This window comes from Ips typographus, linkage group LG9 (genome assembly GCF_016097725.1).
Source record: "Ips typographus isolate SLU linkage group LG9, UJ_Ityp_2.0, whole genome shotgun sequence".
Classification (NCBI taxonomy): Eukaryota; Metazoa; Arthropoda; class Insecta; order Coleoptera; family Curculionidae; genus Ips; species Ips typographus.
The window spans coordinates 8,670,226-8,693,723 of NC_138430.1; the positions used below are offsets into that span (position 1 = coordinate 8,670,226).

The 23,498-nt window shown below is 34.5% G+C and overlaps 8 protein-coding genes and 1 non-coding gene across 11 annotated transcripts in view; 4 read left to right on the forward strand and 5 right to left on the reverse strand.

Moving 5' to 3' along the window:
- LOC145733854 (facilitated trehalose transporter Tret1-like) overlaps window positions 1-1,329 on the reverse strand; it is a 4,853-nt gene extending 3,524 nt beyond the window's left edge. Inside the window, exons 1-3 of the mRNA XM_081986880.1 lie at window positions 763-1,329; window positions 507-694; window positions 124-326 (exon numbers count right to left, since the gene is read on the reverse strand). Coding sequence (XP_081843006.1) covers window positions 124-326; window positions 507-694; window positions 763-779 — 408 coding nt within the window. The 5' untranslated portion in view covers window positions 780-1,329. The remainder of the gene's footprint in view (window positions 1-123; window positions 327-506; window positions 695-762) is intronic.
- The window catches only part of LOC145733847 (apyrase), a 7,845-nt gene extending 963 nt beyond the window's left edge, over window positions 1-6,882 (forward strand). Inside the window, exons 4-12 of the mRNA XM_081986871.1 lie at window positions 3,996-4,086; window positions 4,143-4,362; window positions 4,661-4,858; window positions 4,913-5,123; window positions 5,510-5,710; window positions 5,761-5,918; window positions 5,967-6,057; window positions 6,319-6,477; window positions 6,534-6,882. Of these exons, the coding sequence (XP_081842997.1) occupies window positions 3,996-4,086; window positions 4,143-4,362; window positions 4,661-4,858; window positions 4,913-5,123; window positions 5,510-5,710; window positions 5,761-5,918; window positions 5,967-6,057; window positions 6,319-6,477; window positions 6,534-6,859 (1,655 nt within the window). The 3' untranslated portion in view covers window positions 6,860-6,882. The remainder of the gene's footprint in view (window positions 1-3,995; window positions 4,087-4,142; window positions 4,363-4,660; window positions 4,859-4,912; window positions 5,124-5,509; window positions 5,711-5,760; window positions 5,919-5,966; window positions 6,058-6,318; window positions 6,478-6,533) is intronic.
- Window positions 6,839-13,018, reverse strand: LOC145733843 (nose resistant to fluoxetine protein 6-like). The gene is made up of 11 exons (XM_081986864.1): window positions 12,505-13,018; window positions 12,080-12,286; window positions 11,823-12,028; window positions 11,334-11,774; window positions 11,119-11,279; window positions 7,922-8,090; window positions 7,673-7,866; window positions 7,501-7,618; window positions 7,262-7,451; window positions 7,069-7,211; window positions 6,839-7,016 (listed from the first exon to the last, which is right to left on the reverse strand). Exons 1-11 carry the CDS (start codon window positions 12,605-12,607, stop codon window positions 6,894-6,896), a joined length of 2,055 nt encoding a protein of 684 aa, XP_081842990.1. The 5' UTR covers window positions 12,608-13,018; the 3' UTR covers window positions 6,839-6,893.
- atms (RNA polymerase II-associated factor 1-like protein antimeros) lies at window positions 8,461-11,053 on the forward strand. Its single transcript, XM_081986877.1, has 5 exons — window positions 8,461-8,673; window positions 8,726-9,391; window positions 9,450-9,625; window positions 9,686-9,886; window positions 10,390-11,053. The coding sequence occupies exons 1-5, from the start codon at window positions 8,597-8,599 to the stop codon at window positions 10,914-10,916; spliced, it is 1,647 nt and encodes a 548-aa protein (XP_081843003.1). The 5' UTR covers window positions 8,461-8,596; the 3' UTR covers window positions 10,917-11,053.
- Window positions 13,019-13,495: 477 nt separating the features above from the next.
- Surf6 (Surfeit locus protein 6) lies at window positions 13,496-14,654 on the forward strand. The gene is made up of 2 exons (XM_081986906.1): window positions 13,496-13,756; window positions 13,835-14,654. Exons 1-2 carry the CDS (start codon window positions 13,651-13,653, stop codon window positions 14,599-14,601), a joined length of 873 nt encoding a protein of 290 aa, XP_081843032.1. The 5' UTR covers window positions 13,496-13,650; the 3' UTR covers window positions 14,602-14,654.
- LOC145733870 (post-GPI attachment to proteins factor 2-like) lies at window positions 14,641-17,374 on the reverse strand. Of its 2 annotated transcripts, none has more exons than XM_081986907.1 (5): window positions 16,493-17,374; window positions 16,274-16,435; window positions 16,079-16,184; window positions 15,733-15,951; window positions 14,641-15,661 (listed from the first exon to the last, which is right to left on the reverse strand). In XM_081986907.1, exons 1-5 carry the CDS (start codon window positions 16,688-16,690, stop codon window positions 15,489-15,491), a joined length of 858 nt encoding a protein of 285 aa, XP_081843033.1. In that variant the 5' UTR covers window positions 16,691-17,374; the 3' UTR covers window positions 14,641-15,488. The 2 variants fall into 2 exon arrangements, with proteins under 2 accessions (XP_081843033.1, XP_081843035.1); XM_081986909.1 differs by having other exon boundaries at window positions 16,274-16,409; window positions 16,493-16,659.
- Window positions 17,375-17,448: 74 nt separating this feature from the next.
- Taldo (transaldolase) lies at window positions 17,449-19,418 on the forward strand. The gene is made up of 5 exons (XM_081986897.1): window positions 17,449-17,755; window positions 17,918-18,149; window positions 18,526-18,657; window positions 18,714-18,839; window positions 18,898-19,418. Exons 1-5 carry the CDS (start codon window positions 17,656-17,658, stop codon window positions 19,310-19,312), a joined length of 1,005 nt encoding a protein of 334 aa, XP_081843023.1. The 5' UTR covers window positions 17,449-17,655; the 3' UTR covers window positions 19,313-19,418.
- Window positions 19,419-19,544: 126 nt separating this feature from the next.
- On the reverse strand, window positions 19,545-23,406 carry LOC145733842 (TBC domain-containing protein kinase-like protein). 2 transcript variants are annotated; one of them, XM_081986862.1, is made up of 13 exons: window positions 23,281-23,406; window positions 23,011-23,222; window positions 22,693-22,951; window positions 22,181-22,418; window positions 21,851-22,122; window positions 21,528-21,801; window positions 21,312-21,473; window positions 21,075-21,252; window positions 20,591-20,797; window positions 20,268-20,542; window positions 20,086-20,216; window positions 19,868-20,030; window positions 19,545-19,814 (listed from the first exon to the last, which is right to left on the reverse strand). In XM_081986862.1, the coding sequence occupies exons 2-13, from the start codon at window positions 23,219-23,221 to the stop codon at window positions 19,701-19,703; spliced, it is 2,484 nt and encodes an 827-aa protein (XP_081842988.1). In that variant the 5' UTR covers window position 23,222; window positions 23,281-23,406; the 3' UTR covers window positions 19,545-19,700. The 2 variants fall into 2 exon arrangements, with proteins under 2 accessions (XP_081842988.1, XP_081842989.1); XM_081986863.1 differs by having other exon boundaries at window positions 23,011-23,241; window positions 23,299-23,382.
- TRNAW-CCA (transfer RNA tryptophan (anticodon CCA)) lies at window positions 22,509-22,580 on the reverse strand. The gene has a single exon. It is a non-coding gene; the product is annotated as a tRNA-Trp (tRNA).
- Window positions 23,407-23,498: the final 92 nt, after the last annotated feature.

The window sequence follows — 23,498 nt, forward strand, 5'->3', positions numbered from 1 at the left end:
TTTTTTTGTTACTTACATCAATTTTTGTTAATTACAAACTAAACAACTGGCAACGTGGCGCGTTAAACGTCAATGACGTGCATCGCTCTCATTAGTGCCCTCGGCCATACTAAATAAACTTACCGGTGTTTCGGCTAAACCTCCAGAAGCACCAGTTAGTGCCAATGCAAGTAATATAAACCAAGTTTGCGACGACCAATGTAGCAACAGGAAAGCTACTAAAAATGGCACACAAACTACCAAAAGTGACTTTTTTCTTCCAAGTTTTTCGGCAAAAGTGCCAGATAGTAGACACCCCAAAGGGACGCTTAAATTGTTTAAAGAAGCTGAAAATGATCATAGTATATTATTATATCTAATAGAATTTAGTAGCAAGTCAATGAGAAACATTATCATTTGTTAGAACTGATATCAGAAATGCATTTGACCCTTGTTTCCCTATCTTAGTAACCTATGAGTTAATAAACGCAAAAATTTGCTTCTTTGACTGAACCAAAAATACCAACCAATCCATGAAATTCCTTCCTCATCCAGAATTATCGTTTCGTTCGGATCATGACCGGACAAACTTGGGATTATTAAAGCGGGCATTCCAAGGCAACTGCCATAAACAAACAGCACTGAGTTTTTTGCGATAACTGCAATTATTTGTGACGTATATCTCCTCCAAACAGTAGCGTCAGCGCCATCCTTTCTACAAAATATCACAGTAGTGACTGAAATTATATTACTTAGAAGTAATTTTAGTAATGATTTGCTTACCTCTCCACTACATTCATAGTAAAGTGAGAAAATTGAATTGAAAATCACTTTTCACTCATTAACACAACACGCACAATGGTCTGGTGTAATTGCACTGTTTGAAAATAAGAACCTTGCTTAATTAGTTGTCTTATCTGGTATTTACCTAATATTTTATTATGCGTAAATTTTTTCAATATTTTGTCTAACTTAATTTTTCAGCCGGCGAAGGTTAAAAGTGTGTTAACTTAGACGTTCACAGGCAAAATAAAATGATTGAATATGTATTATTGTTTCTATTTAATAATATTTCAGAATAGTACATTTGTTTATATTATGCTACAGATAAGTTTATGAAACTGCACCGAAAAGCAACATTAATATGTAATTATTTTGGATTTATCTAAATTTGCTAGAAAAATTCCAAGATAAATTTTACCAACGTTATTCTTAAATGCATTTTTAATTATTTCCGCAATTTAGTCATTCTATACGCTTGATTGGTTTAATCGATAGATTCAATGAATGGATTTCATTGAATCGGGTCTAACATCCAAAAGTAGTAAGAGAGCAAAAGTGTTACTTGGTAAAATTAATTTTTACTGGATTAGTAACTTTCCCATAAAAAAAGGTTTTACTTACGAATAGCATCCATGCTGTTTAAAAATATTCATCACTTTTGTTATTCACAAAAACTGAAATGGATTCTCTAAACTTTTTGAAAACCGTTCAGTGGATAGTAAAGTACCATCCGGCTAATTATAATGACATTTTTCCGTGCGCAACCATTTCCTAATGACCGTAATCATAATTTGAAGCCTACCGGTTATTAACGAACCCGTTCATTATTGTCGTATTATTGAATTGTCACATTGCTGTTACGTATAATAATTGCCTTAAACAGGCATTGTTTCAATGCAGCTAGGAAATTTTCATGAATATCTTGCTACTTACCAATCTGGAGGTTGTAAGACTCGTTTGTAACTCCTCAAAGCTTGACGCAGATCAAAGCAGCAAAGTTGACAACAAGACGTCATTTTTCAACAGAATTTAACTGAAAATCATTCACCGAAACCGCGATTCCATCTAATATCGAATCAAAAGGAATGATTCAGTCACAAATCGACCTTCACACACACCTTCTCATTTACGAACGGTGCTAACAGTGAAATAACACAATTATTTCATTAACTCTTGCAATGGTGTTAAGGAGGTAGTATGCGATGGGTTGTGACGTAATTGTTTGTTTTTCATGCTGGTTGGAGATGACTTTCCTTTGTTTTTTGCGTTATTGATTTTACGTCACGATTCAACACGCTTTATAAGTATTTTGGTAAAAAATTAATAACTTAATCACGCATTTTTCGTTGATCCAACGGGACCTTTCAGTAATTGGAAAAATGCCATTTTTTGTGCAATTTTTCATGTAGTACCATAAAAAATCTTTATTTTCTACACGAAAAAAGGCTATCAACTCTTTCTGCCTATGTTTACAAATTTATTTTTTTAACAATTTTTTCCTAAACGAAAAAAGTTACTCAAATTTGGTATGCGTGTTCACCATTTTAAAGTGGTCATTTAGGAGTTTTTTAAATTTTTTGAAATAATAAGGACAAATACGGAAATTGTTCAAAGAGTTTGACAGCTTTTAGAGCGTTTTAATGAGGCACATGTTTTTCTTTTCTTTTTGCATAGCTTTTCGGATACCATCATTTTTATAGGCTAATCCATAATGGAAGAAATTAGTACCTCACCAGAAGGGAACAAATTGGAAAACTGTCATTTTTTAAAGAACTTTCAATTTTTCAGGTCATATTTGAGTAGCTTCTCTAATGTTAAGCCAACATGAGCGGTTTGTGATTAGTCAAAAAAGGCAGCTTTCAGCTTTCTGCTTTTTCTTGACCAATCACAAAGTACGAAGTGACATACACACTTAAAAAATGTAGTAATTTTCGGGTCAATCTTTTCAGTATAAACATTACTTGTTAATGCTCATTTACCAATTGGAAAACCTAATTTTACGCACCCATTCGTTATATTATTTTCGTAAACTGGGTCAATGTTTCGGTTTGCAGCAGTTGTTGAAAACCTTGAGTTCGATAATTAAAAAAAAAATTGGAATTTTACCATTTAAATTGCAAATCAGCCCATCGATCATCAATTGACCCTTAACGTGTACCTGTGGGACTTTCTAGGAACTTGCATGGTTGGGAAAATGACTGGAAAATAAATTACATTTATCTGATGCTACCGTTTTGTAATACTACTGTCGTCATTACCACAAATACGTTGGTACGAATTAAATGGAATGAAATTTAAAAACATTAAATCATTAATTTGAATAATGCACACCCACTTTTGGGTATCCCCAGTTTATCAAGGACTTATTTATAATACAATGCATGTTTACATCCTTTTTTTCTGTTCACATTTGTAAAGAAAGATGATGATTCATTTTAGTATTTTATTATTTCGTTTAGTAGTTTTCACTAGAAATTGTTCACAATTTTGACGTCAAAATGATATGAAAGTAATCTTACTTAGAAATCAAAATTCTGTGATAATGTAATTTTAAATTATTCTAGCACCACACTGATTAATTGTCAAACTTAAGTCATTATACAATATAATAATTAAAAATTACAATTAAAACAAATTTACCATTTTCTTATCAAAACGATTATATTAATTAAGGCACAATAAAATATTTACGAGAGAAACGTGTCTAAATATCATAACGAGGGAAAATCCATCTGATAGCAGAAAAGCCAGATTAATTGTTGTGCGTAGATTATTTTGTGTTTTATCGCTTTGTTATAAGATTTTTAAGTGGTAAATGTCAGGTATTTTCAAAAAGTAGGTTTACATCATTGTTGCTATAGGAAATTAATTGAGAAGCCACTTTACACTCAATTGTCAATTTATAAGTACTATCTTAGCCTAATTCAAATAAGTTTTAGCAGAAATACATAACTACTTTTTATATACACTGCTTTAAATCATTTATAAATGAAACCTGAAAATCCTGTAGTTTAATAAATTACAAAAAAAATAACCAATTACACTCTAATTTATAAGTAAGATTTATTACTTATTCGCATCGTTGCTTTCTTATAATAAATATCTTAATGACACTTTAAACGATAAGGTACCTATTCGAAATCATACCACTACTTTAATTATTATGTCTGTGGGATTTATCAATTAATAAGGTTTGGTAGCACTCTTAAAGATGCTGTTTTTGGAAATTGTAGCTTTGCTAAGCTGCTTTCTAGCTACAGCCAGTCCAGTTAATGGAGATTTGTTCGAGTTGTCTGTAGTGCATGTAAATGATTTTCACGCAAGGTATGTTAAATCAGTACAAGGTGTTCCACTATTCTAAGTCATTCAAATAATTACAGATTTGCAGAGACTAGTTTATCGTCTGGGACCTGCAGCGATCCTACGACATGCATTGGAGGATTTTCCAGAATGTACGCAAAGATACAGGAAATGTTGGCGGAAAATCCCAAATCGGTTTTGTTAAATGGAGGCGATAATTTCCAGGGAACCCTTTATTACACCCTAGGGAAATGGAACATCACCCAGGAATTTATGAACAAGTTACCGTTTGATGCTACGGTAAGTTGTAGATCACTTGGAAATGGAAATCATACCAAGCCACAGTTGCCCATTATTATTAATATTAAAATGACCTTGCAACATTTTATGTTCACATTTTTTTTTCAGTTTTTAATTGATTAGATACTATATACAGTGTAACACATAATTTATAACTGGCTTATCTGTGCGTGCCCATTTATCAACAAAATGACAAAGTGGGATGTTTTGAAACAATGTTTGCTAAAACCAGTCTTTGAACTTACCTTGAAAGTAACTTAATAAAACATTTAACTTACTAGATATGGCATTATTTTAGGTGCTTGGTAATCATGAATTTGACGACGGAATTGCAGGAGCTGTGCCTTTTATTACCGACATGCAAACTCCTATAGTGTGTTCGAACATAAACGACGATGAAGAACCAGAAATACAAGGTACTTACAATAAAAGCGTCGTGATTGAGAGGGATGGCAAGAAGATTGGAATAATTGGGGTGATTTACTCCAAAACCGACGTGAGTGTCCTCAAATGTTACTAATTTAAACCATATAACACAGGTCGTTTTTAGCAAATTACCAGTAGCGGAAAATTAGTATTTTATGCGGAAAGTCCTAGTGTGAATGAAGAAGCGGAACGATTGGTAAGAGAAGAAGGGGTCTTCACGAATATAGTTTTATCACACAGTGGTTACGATGTTGATCAACAAATGGCTGCCAATGCTAGTGATAAAATCAGTTTAATAGTTGGAGCACACTCTCATACTTTCTTGTATACTGGAGGTAAGTACGTCTCTGACCTTTGTACAGAAGTTTGAATCACATGTCAGAGGTCGTAATCCGTTTATGGCAAAATACTTTTTACTCTAAACACGGTTCGGCTACAAATTTTGCAACGGATGCAGCCGGGGATGATAAAGTTCGTCCTATCTGGTTCTAAAGTGTGACGTTAAAGCGGTTCATCAAAAGTAGTAAAAAGCAAAATGGGAAAACTTTCATTACTCCGCTTGTCGAGGATAAGAAATGATCGTTTAAAACTAGATTTATGTTTGTCATTCTTAGACCTTACGTGATAAATCTGTGTTACGCTAGTACAGAAATTAGAGCAAAGTTTAACAACAATTACGAGAAGAAGAACCTTTATTAATGTGTATAGTGTCTGCGAATAGATAATCCTCCAGGACCGGACACTCCAGGAGGACCGTATCCCACCATAGTTCAAAGTGAACGAACTGGAAACACCGTACTTATCGTCCAAGCATCAGCTTACACTAAATATCTAGGAAACATCACCGTGTACTATGATAGTGACGGTGAAGTGGTCGATTATTCTGGCGCTCCTATTTTCCTCGACAACGACCTACCTTTTGGTACTTAGAATATAAGCAGTTAAAATGATTATCACTAACTGTTTATTTAGACGATGAAATTGATGAAGCCCTGGAACCCTGGAATGCTATGGTAGAAGCTGAAGGTTCTGTGGTTATTGGTTCCAGTTTAGTCACCTTATCCAGAACCGGATGTTATTATAGTGAGTGCACTTTAGGGAATTTTGTCACCGATGCCTACGTATTTGGAGTGAGTATAATTTTTGAAAGTTTGGGCAAGCTTTAACACGGTTTTTAGTACTCGCAAAATGTGCTAAATGGTTCTTGGACCAGAGCTGCCATTGCTTTTATCAATCCCGGTGGTCTTCGTACTGATATTGATATTGGAGGTGAGTATATTTTACGTAAATAGACTTGTATGTATGAGTTCGATTTTGGTTATCCCGAAAATCTATTTCGATGTTCGGTGGAGCTTGAAAACACAATTTGTCCTCTAAGTAAATCGCGATATAGGTAAATTTCTGATTTGATTCCATTAAGCTGCTCACTTGAGCAGCTTAATGGAATTTGATCGTTTGTTTGTTATATTTGTATTTTTTTGTTTGTGAAAACATGTTCATTAATTGTTTCTCTCTTGCGCTGATTGTCAGAGATAACTTACGGTGAAATGGTAACATCTCAACCTTTTTCGAACACTGTCGATTTCGGACAGCTCCAAGGCAAGTACATCAAAGAAGTTCTGGAACAGTCTGCTGGAGCTTTCGATAACGCCCGAGTCCTATCCGATCTGAAGCTATTGCAAGTGTCTGGTAGTTTAAATTGAAATCCTATTTTTTAGCAGAAATCAGGGTTTCAAAATTTTCAGGTATACGCGTAGTCTACAACATTTCTAGGCCCGAAGGTGATCGAGTAGTTGACCTAAAAGTGCGTTGTCAGGAATGCGACATTCCAATTTACGAAGATCTAGATGAAGATAAACTGTACAACATTGCAGTCTGTTCGTATATAGTGCAAGGTGGGGACTCGTTCACTGCAATATCAGAAAACATTCAAAATTTGATTACTGGACAAGTGGATATGGACATATTTAGACTATTTCTAGAACACAGATCTCCAGTATTTGAAGAAATAGAAGATAGGATTGTAGTGGTTGGAGAAGAAGAGAATGTGCTGAGAAAATGGAATGATTAATTCAAATAAAACAATTTACATTACATTGTTACTACTAGCTACTTCTAATCTTCCAGTCATTAGTCCATGTTCTGTACAGATTTTGGAAAGGCATTTCAACTGTTAAACTCATACAGGTAGCCAAAATAACAATTAAAACTGTCTCCAGTGAAGGTAGCTGTAAAAAACACTGAAATTAGTCGGGAAACATCCACAAAACCATTTTTTACCATTAGTATGCTACGGTACTCTCCAGAGTGTCGTGTAACTCCAACATTATAGAAAAACACTGGAAACTGGATCAAATAAACTCCGTAAGCAATTTTAGTGAATATTCGAAAATACTTCCAAGTCAGCATAGTGCCCATCCATCCTTAAACAAAACCACAATAATAGACAGATAACAACCATATTTGAAAATACCTCCAAAATGACTTTCAGTAGAGTAAATTACCCAACTGATTGCAATACCCCAACTAAATGGGTAAATAGCTCCATATAGTGCAGCTTCTCTAGCGTCATATACGTAATCTTTGAGCGACATTTTTATTGGGGCAAACCAAGTAGCAAATCCAATTGTATATGACAAAATCCACCAATACATTACATGCTTCTGTGTGAAAAGGATTTTTTATTTAGTCTACAAGTAAGTTTAAACCTACTTTGGAAGTTTTATGTTTTCTTAAGGCCCAGGCCAGGACTATTCCCATTAAATATATACTGGCTCTGTGACTGGGTAATATGTAGGAAAAATTTGCAGTATCAAACATTCTGGATATACTGTAAATTTAAATTATTTATAGTACGATGCACTGTAACATTTGAGTCACTTACGGAACTCCAAAATGAACAACATGACTGAGCTTATAATGGAGCGTATTGTAAAATCTCATAATAGTGGACACAGCCGAAACTCCACCTATGACAATCCACCCTAGTTTGGTGTTTTTCCAAATAATATACACAAAAAAAGGGGTTGCTAAGAAAAGTTGCATGTCAATTCCAAGCTGATGCATATGGGTTAAACACTGAAAAATTAAATTTTCTAAGACCCTTTGTCTTTAGTGTTGGTTTCATACAAACCATCTTGTCGAATCCAAAATAATTGTGGATAAATAAAAAGTTTCTCCACATGTACTTTTTACATAAAATCGCATGGTGATCTATTACGATAGGCCAAAGAGGGCCTGATCCCAAATGTGGCAGAATGTAGGTGCAGAAGAGGATAATCGTTAACATACCAGGTATAAATCTAAAAAAAATATATTTAAGTCAAGTATTTAAATGTTAAAAAAATTATTCCTGAAAAAAGGCTAAAAGATACTCTAGAAAGTTTTAATTTTCTTTTCTAGCATTTTTCCATTATAGAAGACTCCGGTATGGTCAAATTAAATAGATATATTTTTGAAAAGATTTATTAGGAATCATTTTAAATTATTTGAAAATGAATAGTTTGCTAATATCAGTCATCATTCCCATCCATTTCGTCTTGCACATTCATTGAAAATGTCTGTAAACGATACTCCTTCAAAACGTCTCTTTCTAACACGTTTTAAGTTATAAGGTGGGAGCGAGAAACAAATTATTGTCGTCTGTCAAGAAATCAAAATTAATATGTCAATGTTGTCAATCATTGCAAATGGCAGTAAATTGTTTTTTTAGTTTTCAAAACAAAAATAATCGTTTAGTTGGAGAAAGCTTTTAAAACGGCAATAATTATACAAATTACGATACGCCAAATGTATTTCTGGTGTTAAAATGCCCCCAACAATCCAGAACGGGCCGAGTCCGGTCGAGAAACGTCCAGACAGACCCACAAAACCTGCAGAAAAAAGGTACCTTACTCAACTCACTAAAAAATACAAAAATACACTTTTAAAGTTACAGGTCTGACCTAATATGCAAAGTTAAGTACTGCAACACTCTTCCGGACATCCCCTTTGATCTGAAATTCATTTCCTACCCGTTTGAGTCTACTAGGTTTATCCAATACAATCCTACATCTTTAGAGAGAAACTACAGATATGAAGTGCTCACAGAACACGATTTAGGTGTAAACATTGACTTGATCAACAAAGACATCTACGCTGTTGAATCAGGGGTTCATCTAGACCCAGCTGATGAAAAATTACTGGAAGAAGATGTTCTTACTCCACAAGATTCAAAAAGATCCAGGCACCATGCCAAATCAGTGTCTTGGCTGCGAAGAACTGAGTATATCTCAACTGAACAGACCCGTTTTCAACCTCAAACTATGGATAAAGTGGAAGCTAAAGTTGGTTATAGTATTAAGAAGTCTCTTACCAGTGAGACACTTTATATGGACAGAGACTCCCAGATTGAGGCTATTGAAAAAACCTTTACTGACTCAAAGATTCCTATTGAAAAGCATTACAGTAAACCTAATGTAGTTCCTGTTGAAGTTCTTCCATTGTATCCAGACTTCAATTTATGGAAATATCCTTGTGCTCAAGTTATTTTTGATTCTGACCCAGCACCTATAGGAAAAGGTGTTCCAGCCCAAATTGAAGAAATGTCTCAAGCAATGATTCGGTAATTTCTATCAAATATTTGCTCAAGTTTGTAGTTTATTGTGGTACATTTTTTATAGAGGTGTGATGGATGAAAGTGGAGAACAATTTGTAGCTTACTTCCTTCCAGTTGAAGAGACATTGAACAAGCGCAGAGAAGACTTTGCCAACAATATTCCTTATCAAGATGATGAGGAATATGAATACAAAATGGCCAGAGAGTATAACTGGAATGTCAAGAGCAAAGCTAGTAAAGGTACTGCATTTCCACCTGTAAAGTTGTGTGCATTAAACTAATCATGTGAGCATGTTTCAGGTTATGAAGAAAACTACTTCTTTGTTATTCGCCATGATGGAGTTTACTACAATGAGCTGGAAACTAGAGTGAGGCTGAGTAAACGCAGGCAAAAAGTTGGTCAAGCTCCTAGCAATACTAGGCTTGTTGTCAAACATAGGTCAATGAATGCTAATGAGTTCAGAATGCAGAGATACAGGGAGAGGCAACTTGAGCCACCAGGTGAGTTTATATTGAGTGTAAACTGTGTTTTTTTTGTAGTTAATAGAGTTAGTTTTATAGTTTAAACTTTGAATTGAACTGAACCTATACAACCCCCCCCCTACCCCTACCTCTTTCTACCTACCTACTACCCCTACCTATACTGAATTGAACTAGCCTTTAGATACACAGAGACCTGTACAAGGTGTTTCAAAACACTTTGTACATTGTACATGGTATAACAATATAAGAAAATTATTTTCAAATTCTCTGAATAAACAAATGGAATATTAAGAATAACTAACAAGAACTTTTATGAAATTCATTCATCAAACAGTTAATTTTTTCTAACACTAAATAGCTCTAGCTCCCTTATGTAGCCTTCAATGTTTTACCACAAAAATGACTAGTTAAAATTAAAGTAAGATTAAGCTTGCAGTTTTTTCAAGATTGCAGGTTTCTGCAAAACAAACTAATCACATTTACTTGGCGTTATACTTTACACTACTTTTGGTTCATTCCAGGTGAGGAAGATGAAGAAATGGATGTTGAAGAACCTGAAGAAGCCGAACAAGACGGCAATGAAAGCCAAGGAGGATCAGATCAGGAACAAGAGAAAGATGACAAAGCTAAAGAGTCCGATAATGAAAGCAATGACGGTCGGACTTCACGCCAGTCTAAAGCATCTTCCCGGGCTTCAAGAGCGTCTCGATCCCGTTCCAAGTCAGGCTCGAAATCTCGCTCTCCTTCTAAATCACGATCAAGGTCGCGATCCAAATCAAAATCAAAGTCTCGATCCCCATCAAGATCCAGATCACGATCAGCGTCCAAATCCCGATCTCCTTCAAGATCAAAGTCGGCGTCCAAGTCACCGTCTCGTTCAAAGTCGGCATCTAGAAGCAGATCTCCGAGCAAATCGCCTTCACGGAGCCGTTCTCAGAGTAAATCTCCGTCACGGTCCAGGTCTGCATCTAGATCTCCTTCAAGATCGAAATCTGGATCGAGATCACGGTCCGCTTCTAAGTCTGGATCAGGTTCTGACAGTGAGTAAGTAAAAGTTTGTAACTGACCATTATTAAGTTGAAATTAATGACGCATAATAAAAATTAAAGATTGTCAAAAAGTTGAAAATGATGCATCACAGGTACTCTGTAGATTCCTAAACAATTATACCAGTAAGAAACACAATGGCTAATTTGTCTCCTCTAATTTAAATTTGTACTGGTAAAGGGAGAAAAAAGTCTATTACTTACCGCACCAAACGACTAATCAATTTTTCTCGAAACCTAAACGACTTTTGCTTCTCCAAATCAGCAAATAAAGCATTCGCATTTAGTAATCCACTAATCAACAAAAAGCAATCAGTGTAAATCACGGAATTTCTTCCAACAACAGACCATTTCATCGCCTGACTCTAAAAGGGTGAAACGATCGTTAAATCCGTGGCGTAACAATCCTCAAATTATACCTCGGCCATCCAAACTTTATTGATATAAGGATTGTAAAGTAATGCCATAGTTTTATGCGCCATTAGTAACGCCAACGCTGAAAAGAATCGCACTCCGTGCACGGAGCGAATATCGGTTCTATTTTCCGATAAATTAGTCAGCTTCTTGAAGTTTCTCTGGAGTGAAAATGCTTTCAGAAAATGGCTATTTTGTCCTGGTTTTTCATGCAGCAATGATGATGCAACCACAAGGGTTAAAATAATGATAAAGTACCCGCGGGCAATGTAATCCCCGTAGGACAGTTTTGATGGGTTTTTCACAGACTGACACATATTCGGTGCAATTTTTGCGGCTACACCTAATTTTGATCTTAAAACATATTTTAAGTCCAAAGGACTGCACTGTTTTGGGATGCAAAATCCCCATCTTACAAACGATGAACCTGGAACTCGATGCAGGGGCTAAAAAACTCGTTAATTATTTTTGCAGCTAAAAAAGTACAAACTTACATCTTTAAAAGTTTCCGTAATGGCAAAATATGAATGAATCAAGTGTTTATATTTGTGCAGACGTGAGTTGGCTAAAGCTGGTTGCAAGTCGATTAAAGCTAGACAGTAATGAGCGTTTGGGACCTCTAAACACTCATCAAAGTCTCCGTATTGATTTATGTTGCCACTAAGTATCCCCGAAGGCAATTTTGCGTTCGCATCGAATACTAAAAATACACCTTTATTGTAACTGTTGGTTTGCAAGTGGTCCAACTCACACTTTAAAGCATCCAACTGGTTACGATTCGCTCTTTGAAGGAAGCTGTTGTACTCTTTTTGGCAACCGAGTGAAATATTGCCAACATTTGCAAAAATATCACTTGGGAACAATGTCCAGAGTTTTAATATTTCTTTATTGGGAACATTACTTTCGAGTTTGGCTGGGTAGGACAAATTTGCATCTTTGCAGATTGAATCATAGGAACCTATACATAATGGTTTAAATTGGCATTGTTCAAACCGAATGACCTTAAACTAGTTTAAATAACACAGTTTTTAAGTTATAAATCTGTATAAGGTACTGAATTGGATTTAGTGCTGCATTCTAGTCGCTTTGTTTTTTTTTTATTATAAACAAGCAGTGACCTTCTACACATTATAAGTACTGCAATTATTTAAAGTTGTTTATACAGTAGGTACTTACTGAGACACGTGCTTCCTGATTGATCTCCACTGAATTGCAATGGGTAACTTTGCCGGCACAATATTAGAAAAAACAACAAAAGCGCATAAATGGTTTTTCTCATCTTTGCTTTTTAGCATAGTAAACTCACGCTCGTTTGTGTGCATGTACTACCGAAGTACTACTATAAATACAGGTATTGCCTAAGACTAAATGCACCTTTTACATTCAGGGTTTCAATTAGTGCATTTAGGTTGCGCAGTTTAATGTGTCAGCTGTTTTACTGTGTTTTATAGGGTGGCTTGTGGGTGGTGAAATGCTAGATTCTGTGTACAATTTATTTAGCTGTTGAATCAGTCAAGGCTAAATTGCTCAAGTAATATGCATCAAAAACAGCCTTTTAAAAAGACTTTCTTATCTTTCGTCGCCTTGAATTTACTTTTTAGCGCCTGAATTCAAATTTCAGCTATGCATTTTGGTGCAATTTATATTTATTTATTCATTAACACATATTTTGGTTGGCAAACACCGCCAATTTGATAATAATTTGCTAAGAACATTGACCTACTCGCTGAACATAATTAACTTAATCGATAATGAAAATTAATATTTAACGCGCTTGACTTGACAAATCAATTAATCGTTTTAAATTTAAAGGTGTTGCATTAGCTTCACATCAGAATTATTCAGTTAATTCTTTACAAACATCTTTCAATATAAATATTTATTTCTTTATGTCCTGCTATTCAATGTCTCCTAGAACACCCTATATCTTTACTGCTAATGCTATTACTATATGATTTGTAAGTAGGCTAGACCACCAGCAATACACCTTTACGTCAAAAACCTTATAAAACCAAGGTGACCTAAAACGATCAAGTATTGACACCTGATCATGTGACTACATTTACGTTTCCTGATAACTTAGTCACGTGATTACCGAATGCATTAGATAATTTGAAAGCAACAAAGAACATAACCTCGTTTCTCTCGGAACGCAAGAAACACAGCAAGAAAACATAACCTACTCTCGCCTAGCCAAGAAGCCAAGTTAAATGCTTTTTTCTCATGCAAATGCTTTTAAATTTCTTTGTTAAATTAAAACTGTAAATGTATTTTATTTTGATATCTGATTAATAAAATAGTTCAACACTTTGTCAAGCAGAAATGCAGTTACCTAAATTTGAACCCAAAAAGGTGGAACAATTTTTGGCTGAACAAAACAAATTTATATTAAATTTGTTTTCTATCTGTGCAGCACCAGAGCGTTCAAGTAAGTATTTTTCCTACTATCTAATACATAATAAACTCTATACCTGAAAGTACTGCTAGTTTAATGCACTAATTTTAGATAATAGTGATGACACCCTACTTGAAGATTCTGAAAAGCAAAAACTCAATCTACAAGAAGGATCAACCAAAAAAGCACGAGCCCAATCACTGCATGAGTTGGAGCAACGTCTAAAATCGATCACCAGCAAAAATAAACTTAGCTACAAGGAAAAACTAACCAAAAAAGGACTGAAGAATAGATTGAAGAAAAAGAACAAACAAGACATCAGGAATGCCAAACTGAAACTAGAAAGAGCTGCAAAGCTTACTGTTAAACCTGAAACTTCTGATGACAAACCTGAAACCCAAAACAACACCGAAGAAGTCAAAAAGCCAGTTTTCAACAGTGAAAACAAACTAGTTTTCTCAAAAATTGATTTTGCTAATCTGGGCAAAAAGAAGGTTAAGAAAGTTGAAAAAGACCCAGAGAAGTTACTTCAAAAACTGAATGAGGAGAAAAGTAGGCTTGAACAATTAGAACTAGCTGGTGAAACTAGTAAAGTGGTGGAAATAAAAGAAAAGGCTGCATGGAAGAATGCTTTGGCAAAAGCTGAAGGTCAAAAAGTTAAAGATGACCCAATTTTGTTAAAAAAGTCAGTTGTAAAAAAAGAACAGAAAGTCAGATCAAGCAAAAAGAAGTGGGAAGCCAGGATAGAAGGTGTGGAAAAAGCTAAAGATGACAGACAGAAGAAAAGGAAAGAAAACATTGACCAGAGGAAAAAGCAGAAGAAGGTTAAACAGCTCAAATCAGCAGCCAAACGTGGAAAAATAATTCCTGGATATTAAGGATTTTGTTTTGTAACAGGTTAAGAATTAAAATATATAAAATTTGTAATGTTTTATGTATTTTGTACATCTATGTTCTAGAATAGCAATAATAAAATGACTATTCAAACTTCACAAAAAGTCATAAATAAGTACCCAACAATAGGAGTATATGGCACTAGTACCACTTTTTTGTGCTGCATTGTTTTTGTGCTTTTTAAAATCATCTATCCTACCTTCAAGTTAAAAGTTGTCAGTTCATCACAATAGCATACATGTTATTAAAAGAATGATAACAAATATTCCTATTGAATCTATTGATCAAACTTTTATTAATGCATTGCTACCCATAAAAGGGCACTGTTCAACAATATTATATCTAAAAAAGCTGTAAAATGGAAGTTACCATAGCAGACTTTAAAAACGTGGAGTATTATTGCTTTTACAGAGCAATCAAATTACAATAAGGTCACAGGATGTTGATTATGAGTTTGGATTCATAATTTAACACATTAATAGGCCTTTACAAGGAGTTGCAAATCATGAAATATCTGATTTTGTCAAGGAAATTTGTGCCTTAATGATTTGTTTAAAGATTTAGGATTATTAAAAAATTGACTTGCCTTCAATATGTTAAACACCCTCATTGTCAGGGTCTTGTATAACTATAATGATTGCAATAAAGATAAAAATGACTAGTACAATATCAATAATGTGTAATATCACAAAATACAGGATGTTTATTCAGGGACTTGACCTCAATGTATGGTAGCATATTCACAATAAAAATACTAATAATCATCCTGTATGTTTAAAACCTAATTCACTTTTTGTTCACTACTAAATGTTGCCATAAGTTAGACTAAATTCTAGCTTTCTAAATTGCTATAGGTATTGGGATGCTAGCTTTAATCAGATTTACTATTAGACAACTCAACATCACCAGAACAGTTGGTAGTGTTAGAAACTAGGAACTTTCCAACCATAAGTTCTTCAGTAGGAAAATCCATTATTACTGAAATATGGAAGGCCATATTGGCAGCTGCTATTAAGTACTCACACAGAGCAAAGATGCTAAATGCTAGAAATTAAAACACCCAGTTTACTGACCAGGCCTGGGCCTTAATAATGCCATAGTTAAGGTAAACTTACCCATTCTAAAGCAAAAGAAGCGATGTTGAATGAAAAACAAAACCAGACCTGCAGTACACAATAAAGAAAACACAAATAGGTCCTTTTTGTACTTTAGGCCAGCCTTAACAGAGTCCAAGTCTTTTCTGGTTTCTGCTGCTATTTTAGTCCCCTTAATGCAGGCTAACATATGAGTCAAGCTGCTGACCATGAATGTTATAAACAGTTTTTCATGAATTGCTGAAAAATTTGTTATATGAGAACAGAATAACAACATTAAAATCAACAAACATAAACCAACATCTACCACAAACTAGAATACAAACTTAGGAGGGTTTAAAAACAAAGCAAAAAACATTGCACTTACGATAGTTTTCCCTATTAGATATATAAGCAACACCACACAAAGATCCAGCTTCAATTAAATTAAGTAAGTATGCTGTATTTAACCACAATTGTGCCCTAGATTTTATCTATAAAACATGGACATTTTTTGTATTTAAACCTAATTGTTAGCAAGAGAAAAGCTTTCAATATAAAACACTCCAATGGTCATACTCACTTCCTGATCAGCTGAGGGATTAATCATATTAAGTTGATATGCATTGTACACAGCAGATATTATTACTCTTGGTCCAATGTGGAGTGCAATGCTAATTCTCCAAATGTATCTTTGTGGGCTGACTCCTGTTACAGCACTAATAGATGGAATAATGTTAAATACCTTGAATGTAAACTTATGTAATAGATCTTGAAACTAATATTATTCAAGACAACCTACCCTGCAATGTGTTTCATGAACATCATCAAATTGGAAGATGTAAGCTGTAATTAAGCAATACAAAAGTGCCCCAAGTGGTATTGAAACAGTACAAAGACAAACATACTTAAAATTAATTCTATAATGTATTATTACTTCTTCCTTATGAGTATTATATTTCCCTTTATGGGCATTTAGTGTTGAAACAGTACCTTCCATTTATAATCTAGTTTTGGAACTGATTTTGGTGCATTTACAGATAGAGATTCCTTCGCCAATTTGTACTTTAGTTGTAGCTTAATTAATGAACTACGTTACCCCCTCGATGCAGTTTATCAAATATTTGATTGAGCAATGTCTCATTTAACATTCACTAATTATGTTATGTTGTTAAATTCCATTTTTATTAAAATTGTTTTTAAATTTTCAATACTTTTAAATAAAAACTGCAATAATGACGTTAGACTACGACATTGACAACCGCTAGCCTGTCTCTTATCACGTGTTAGTATTAAAAAAATAAAATAGCCGTGTCACGTGATCAACTTTCCAAGTTTAGCACAACCAATAACCACACTCTTGTTTTTGACAGCTTGCTTGCGTCATTGTCAATAACAAAAATCTCAATTTTTTGAAAGAAAAAATTAATTTTATTAATTTATTGTTAATTGGGAAATGTTTGAGATAACTCCATTAGTTTAAGCACGGAAGAGTTAAATTCTTTACTATGGCAGAGTCAGAATTCGAAGCAGGTTTATTCATCATGAAAAATATTTGTATATGCAAGATTCAAACACAGTGGATATTTGTATTAATTTAGAAAAAAAAGATTAATTAACATTGTATAGACGTACACGTACGATTTTCTTTATAAATTCTTCATTCCTCAGAGTAAAATGCAAAGAAAAAACGATATAAACACAATCAACAGGTGGTTTTTCGAAATAGCCGCGACGCGCATTCGTAACCACTTCTTTCACGCAAATAACGTGGAACCATCGAGTCAAAACACGAGAGCAACAAATCGAGGAAGTCACTTGAAGGTGAAAGTGATAAAGCTCAGATAACCCTCTGGAATATTTGGTTATCGAAAAACGCGTAATCATTCGAGTAATCGCTTAAGCGCCTGCCCAAAACCACTTCTTCAATTTTTGATATTTTCTCCACTTTTTTGATAACTCGCAATGTCAGAGCCCCAGTGCAAAAGAAGCAAGATGACGGCAAGCACCTTGGCACAACTTAAGGCACTCACCACTGTTGTGGCTGACACTGGGGATTTTGAGGGTAATAATGTCTTAATTTATTGTTTGTGCTTATTTACAATGTTCCAGCCCTTTTATTAACACCAGTTGCTTTTATATTAGGTCATCTTATATAATTGCTGCAGTATGTCCTTGTTACTTTCAATGTTATCATTGTAAGAATCTAACATTGTATTTTATCTAGCCATGAAGGCTTACAAACCCACAGATGCTACAACCAATCCATCACTCATTCTGCAAGCAGCCAACATTTCTCAATACAAACCTCTGATTGAAGAGGCTGTCAAATATGGAGCCAAGCTGGGCAACACTGTGGAAGAAAAACTGGAAAATGCCATGGACATGTTGTGTGTTCGTTTTGGTATTGAAATTTTAAAAATTGTACCTGGAAGGGTGTCTACTGAGGTTGATGCCAGGTAAGTTCATAATGTGTGTCGTTCTACCAATAATAAATAACTTTTATCTGAGGTAGCTAAACAAGCAGTTTAGGCAAATTATTTTAAGTATCCCAGACCTTATTGTGGTGGTTATTATCAGCTTTTAATCTACCTACTACCTGATGTTTTACCTTGATTTATAGTACACAAGATTGTATACTTGAGATTATATTAATTGATAGAAAAATTGCTTTCATAGGCTTGGGTAGGATATACAATTTGATTTAGTAATATATTATATAGATGTTAACTAATATTGCACAATGTTTTTTTACATCAAGTTGATTATGCATTGTGAATTATTAATAAATAACTAAGATGCAATTAGAAAATTAAGTTTTGGTTGGTTTCACAGATTATCATTTGATACAGAAGCCAGTGTACAGAAAGCGAGAAAAATCATTCAATTATATGCAGAAAATGGCATTGACAAAGAAAGAATCTTAATTAAATTGGCTTCAACCTGGGAAGGAATTCGAGCTGCTGAGTACGTTGAAAATAATAAACATTATTTAGAGTGTTATTGTTAACCACGTTTTGCAGAATTTTGGAGTCAAAATATGGAATCCACTGTAACTTAACACTGCTTTTTAACTTTGCTCAGGCTGTGGCTTGCGCAGAAGCGGGCGTTACCCTTATTTCACCTTTTGTTGGTAGAATTCTTGATTGGTATGTTTTTTAATAAGTTTGAATTTGTAATTGTAATGTCCCATTGTTGAATCATCAGGTATGTGGCAAACACAAACACCAAAACTTACAGCGGCGAAGAAGACCCGGGCGTAGTTTCAGTCACTAAAATTTACAACTATTACAAAAAATTCAACTACAAAACGGTAGTTATGGGAGCTTCCTTCCGAAACACTGGCGAAATCAAAGCTCTAGCTGGGTGCGATCTGTTAACAATCAGCCCGAAATTACTGGGCGAATTGGAGGCTAGTACCGAGCCCCTTCCACGCAAATTGAGCCCCGAAACCGCCAAAGCGGCCCCGTTGGAACGTTTGGAGCTGAACGAAGCCAAGTTCAGATGGCTGCTCAACGAAGATCAAATGGCTAATGACAAATTATCGGATGGTATCAGGAAATTTGCGGCCGATTCGATCAAACTTGAGGGTATCATCAGGGAACTCATTGTAAAAGCATAACCATTTTTTTTTATGTAATAATCATTTAATATTTTATTTGTATTGTTATTAGCATGTTTTTTAAGTGAATTGTTACTTATATTGAAGTAAATGTTGGTTTGGTTTATTCAGTGTTTTTTATTCTGTAAATGTTATGACAACCCTAAAAATATATTTTCAAGTAGGTACATGAAATGTCCTCAAGAGGAGTATTAATATGAACTGCTGACTGAAAGTGGTAAACAGAAGCATAGAGTGTTTCAATTAATTTAATATTTTTTGCATGTTTGTTATACAATACATTTGGACAATAACAACAATAGTAATTATGTACTTATCTTAAAGTTAATATTTACCTTTAAAGCATCCTCTTATTTGATTTGAGATTATTATTACCTTCTATGGCCAATCAGAGATTTAGCGTTGACGTCAAAATAGTCGGTGAAACTGAATATAGTTTATTAAAACCACCATGCAGTACACAAACTTTACTTATATTGCATTGCAGCAAAAATTTTGGAAACTAAAACACTCTTAAAAGTAGAAGTGTGCGATTGAATATTTGGTGGTTATTACCTGCTCAAGATCAGTTTCCTCATCTCCAATCACTACGACAATTTTATCTCCTTTAGATTTGAGAAGAGAACTGTGCGTTCCAATATTGTCGATTACATTTTCCCTAAATGAAACGCTCGAAAATGGAACATTAATACTACCCTTCACTGAACACCTTGAAAATCTATACATTACAGAGTTTTTAGTTTAGTCAAAGTTTGTTAATTTGATTAGCTCACATTGGAGGATTCCGTATATCAATCAGTAATACTTGATCAGGCGCATTTCTTACTAGATGTACCACATCATTGACGCTAATTCTGGAACATTGTTCGCGCTTCAACTCTTCTAATTTAACTCCTTTAATATCCTGCAATAAAAACTTTCTTTTCGCGTAATTAAGTTTACAACCAAAACTTACAAAATCATTCTTCTGATGGTACATTTCGTTTTCGTGCTCCCTACTGGTAATACTTTTAGGGGTGCATTCGTAAGTTGCCGATGACAACGTTACGCATTTTTCTATATCAACCTCGGGCAGATCCGAAAATAACAGGATACACTCGTTAAAGCCCGATGATAACAATCTGTCTCTCAACTGAGTTAACACGGACAAACCTATGTGAATTGGAAATGACGAATCGCAGAGCAACAGCTTATCCCACAAGTGCAAAATTTTGTAAAGTGGAAATACGTCTGAAAAAACAGTCTAGAAAATTGTTTGAACAACCAAATTCAACTTACGGGAAAATAAAGTCAAAAACCATGGAATTGCAAATAGTTGCGGATAGAAGTTGATCTCGTAGAGGTGGTTGGCTAGTTTGGGATCGTGGAAAGCGATCAATTGTGAAAACTTACATAAATACTCCTCTATAACCACTGAGTTGTCTTTTAGAAAGAAATTGTAAAGGAACTTGGGAACGAAAGCTGAGAGACAGGCGAATGCTTTAGCTGAAATAACCAAAACATATACTTCAAAACTCATTCCTTCAGAAAAAGATGATTCTTGATGCATTATGGAGTATAAAATGTAGGCATTGCCAGTGAATTAGTGAGCATATTGTTGGGAGATTAGTAGGCATTAAATTACTATTTTAAAACCCTAACCACTAACCAACCAACTTTCATACGTCAATGGAAATTTTTTATGTTTTATGACAAGGGGCATCAGAAACACTTTTTGACTGTTTAAAAGCTAATTTGACCCTGGAATCATAAACAGTTTTACCTTCATCATTAAAGTGCAAATACAAGAAAGGTGCTGTTAGAGAATCAAGGCCTTGCCAGTACACATATTGGGAATTTTTGTACACCCAAGCCTTTAAAATACGTTTCAACTTTTTATGCCCTTCACTAGATGATAATAACTCGTTGTATTGATGGCAACGAGGTATGTCCACCTCAATCTGAAATTTGTACAAATTATAGTGGATTTTAAGTTACTGAACAGTTTATAAACCTTTACCTGCCTATCTGTTGTAGTATGAGTGAATTTATCAATTCTAAGATATTCAGTATCGTAATTGGCTTCTACGTTTAATAAAGCAGCCCAAATTTCACCCCTCAGTAGGGGTGGAACATCCTTTTTGGCCTCTTCAACAATTAAATCTTTGGTAAAAGGGTAACCCTATAAAAATAACCAAAATAATCAAAATTAATACTTTAAAAAAACAAAAAATACATGTAAAAGCCGCCGTAGTAGAATAACACGATGTAGTTGATATTCCGGATCACGCTCCTTAATTACTAAAGGTAAACCAGTGGCGTCGTATGGTGGTGGATCAGCTTTGGCTATAATATCAGACTTGGAATGTATAAGAGGGTAAAACACCGCAAACGGAATGTGAGCAAAACGTTGATAAAGCGTGTCCAAAGGCATTTGAACTATCCGTGGATCAAATAGAGTGGTAGGATTGCGTTCCTGTCCTAAGACGGTGCCTTCAATTAGCACCAAACTAAAACACTTCAATGACAAAACATACTTTAAACTGGAAAGTGCAGTACCTGGGAACTGATAAAATAGGAGGACTAGACCGAATTAGCCCTTGCTTTTTCAATTCCTGAAATACATCACCCCCGGCCAACTGCCACCAATGATAAAGTTCATGTAAAGTGAATACTTGAAAGGGCTCGCAAATTTTATTAATCCCTTCCGGTTCCTTTTTTTTGTAACTAGCTAAAGAGGGTTTCTCTAAAAGCTGCCTACATGTAGGTCGTTTACTCGGATACACGTTCAAACATTCTTCAATCATTTCCTTTAAGTCATTTGGAAGTTCCTAATGGGATATTTTGGTCAGAAAAACAAGATTAAAAAATCCCATCGAATGCAATTACCGTGTATCGTTCGTAGCAGTTGTGTTCCCGTGCAATTTTTTCAAAAATTGAATTGTTAACTTGGATCAAACTTAAAACTTTTCGTATTCTTTGGCCTAACTTTAAAGAGCCCCAAAGCACTTTACCTAAAGCCAATTCCGCCAAGCAGATTCCCAACGACCAAATGTCGCATTTGGGATCGGAATATGGTTTGTTCAAGCCGTACAAAAATACTTCAGGAGCAGTGTAAAGTACTTGTCTAAAAATTTATTATTTTTAAAAAATGTTTAATAACAAAAAAAAGAGTAAAAATAAAAATTCTAGACTTTAAAAAAAAAAAAAAAAGTTTTGACCCCGACGTGATTTGAACACGCAACCTTCTGATCTGGAGTCAGACGCGCTACCGTTGCGCCACGGAGTCATACTTTAAATGTCACCTTTAGCTGCATATAAACAGAATACATAACCTCATTGTATTAAAAACACCACTTAGCAAATTAATAAAATAATACTAATAATAATTTGGTACTTACAGAACTGGAAAGGATACTAAAGTTCCCAAGTCAGACATATAGTATAAACCATAATTAAACAACTTAATATCTCCATTATCTTGCAGCAATATATTTTCATTGCTCAATGTTCTATGCACAATTTTCTTTTCATGGAGAATTTTTAAACCTTCTACAACTTGATAGGCAATCTGCTTGATTTCCTCAGTGGTAAACTGTCTCTTTTCTAGTACACTAGCTAATGGTTGACCACAGTATTGTGATACAACAATAGTTCTCTCTAAATTTGTTTAACAAGTGTTTCGTCTATATTTAAGCTATACACAGTGGCCAACTTACCATGTTTGCCTCTTATAATATCCAAGTAATCACATAAATATGGACTAGAAAATGTTTTCAAAACTTGAGCCCTCCCAGTAATGATTATCGAGTTTGGGGTCAATGGTAAACCGTTGCTACCGCACGTATCACCTTTATGTTGTTTGGCAAAAAATGTTATGGCCCCAAATTGCATTTGGGGATTTTTTAGAAGGGGCACAGATATTTTCATACTGTAATTAAAGTAGTATACTGTTTGTAGGTGGGAAACAAAATTATTGCATTTCTTACCTTAAACAAAAAAATTACAAGGATCAAAAATACATAATAAACAATAAAACCAAATTTTAAAATAAATATAAACAAAACAGTCACTTACACTAGCTGACAGTTTGTAAATCGTGTTTTCCGCCTAATTAAGTGATATTATATCACATGACCACAGTAGGAGCAGAAAGTTAAATGCCACGTGATACAATCCGATTAATGTTAAATGTCGTCTGTCAATT

What these genes read in the sequence shown, in the direction of transcription:
- Taldo (XM_081986897.1), top strand. Translation starts at nt 17,656, where the DNA reads ATGTCAGAGCCCCAGTGCAAAAGAAGCAAGATGACGGCAAGCACCTTG. An exon ending in TGACACTGGGGATTTTGAGG is followed by an intron (nt 17,756 to 17,917) that starts GTAATAATGTCT and finishes TATTTTATCTAG; the next exon opens with CCATGAAGGCTTACAAACCC. An exon ending in GAAGGAATTCGAGCTGCTGA is followed by an intron (nt 18,658 to 18,713) that starts GTACGTTGAAAA and finishes CACGTTTTGCAG; the next exon opens with AATTTTGGAGTCAAAATATG.
- Surf6 (XM_081986906.1), top strand. Translation starts at nt 13,651, where the DNA reads ATGCAGTTACCTAAATTTGAACCCAAAAAGGTGGAACAATTTTTGGCT. An exon ending in TGCAGCACCAGAGCGTTCAA is followed by an intron (nt 13,757 to 13,834) that starts GTAAGTATTTTT and finishes CACTAATTTTAG; the next exon opens with ATAATAGTGATGACACCCTA.
- LOC145733843 (XM_081986864.1), bottom strand. Translation starts at nt 12,607, where the DNA reads ATGAGAAAAACCATTTATGCGCTTTTGTTGTTTTTTCTAATATTGTGC. An exon ending in TTACGGAAACTTTTAAAGAT is followed by an intron (nt 11,775 to 11,822) that starts GTAAGTTTGTAC and finishes CGAGTTTTTTAG; the next exon opens with CCCCTGCATCGAGTTCCAGG. An exon ending in ATAAAGTTTGGATGGCCGAG is followed by an intron (nt 11,280 to 11,333) that starts GTATAATTTGAG and finishes TCACCCTTTTAG; the next exon opens with AGTCAGGCGATGAAATGGTC.
- LOC145733842 (XM_081986862.1), bottom strand. Translation starts at nt 23,221, where the DNA reads ATGAAAATATCTGTGCCCCTTCTAAAAAATCCCCAAATGCAATTTGGG. An exon ending in ATACTACAACAGATAGGCAG is followed by an intron (nt 21,253 to 21,311) that starts GTAAAGGTTTAT and finishes TACAAATTTCAG; the next exon opens with ATTGAGGTGGACATACCTCG. An exon ending in ACCATCAGAAGAATGATTTT is followed by an intron (nt 20,217 to 20,267) that starts GTAAGTTTTGGT and finishes TTTTTATTGCAG; the next exon opens with GATATTAAAGGAGTTAAATT.
- atms (XM_081986877.1), top strand. Translation starts at nt 8,597, where the DNA reads ATGCCCCCAACAATCCAGAACGGGCCGAGTCCGGTCGAGAAACGTCCA. An exon ending in ATGTCTCAAGCAATGATTCG is followed by an intron (nt 9,392 to 9,449) that starts GTAATTTCTATC and finishes CATTTTTTATAG; the next exon opens with AGGTGTGATGGATGAAAGTG. An exon ending in GAGGCAACTTGAGCCACCAG is followed by an intron (nt 9,887 to 10,389) that starts GTGAGTTTATAT and finishes GGTTCATTCCAG; the next exon opens with GTGAGGAAGATGAAGAAATG.
- LOC145733870 (XM_081986907.1), bottom strand. Translation starts at nt 16,690, where the DNA reads ATGGAAGGTACTGTTTCAACACTAAATGCCCATAAAGGGAAATATAAT. An exon ending in TTCATGAAACACATTGCAGG is followed by an intron (nt 16,436 to 16,492) that starts GTAGGTTGTCTT and finishes TTTACATTCAAG; the next exon opens with GTATTTAACATTATTCCATC. An exon ending in ATCTAATAGGGAAAACTATC is followed by an intron (nt 15,952 to 16,078) that starts GTAAGTGCAATG and finishes CAAATTTTTCAG; the next exon opens with CAATTCATGAAAAACTGTTT.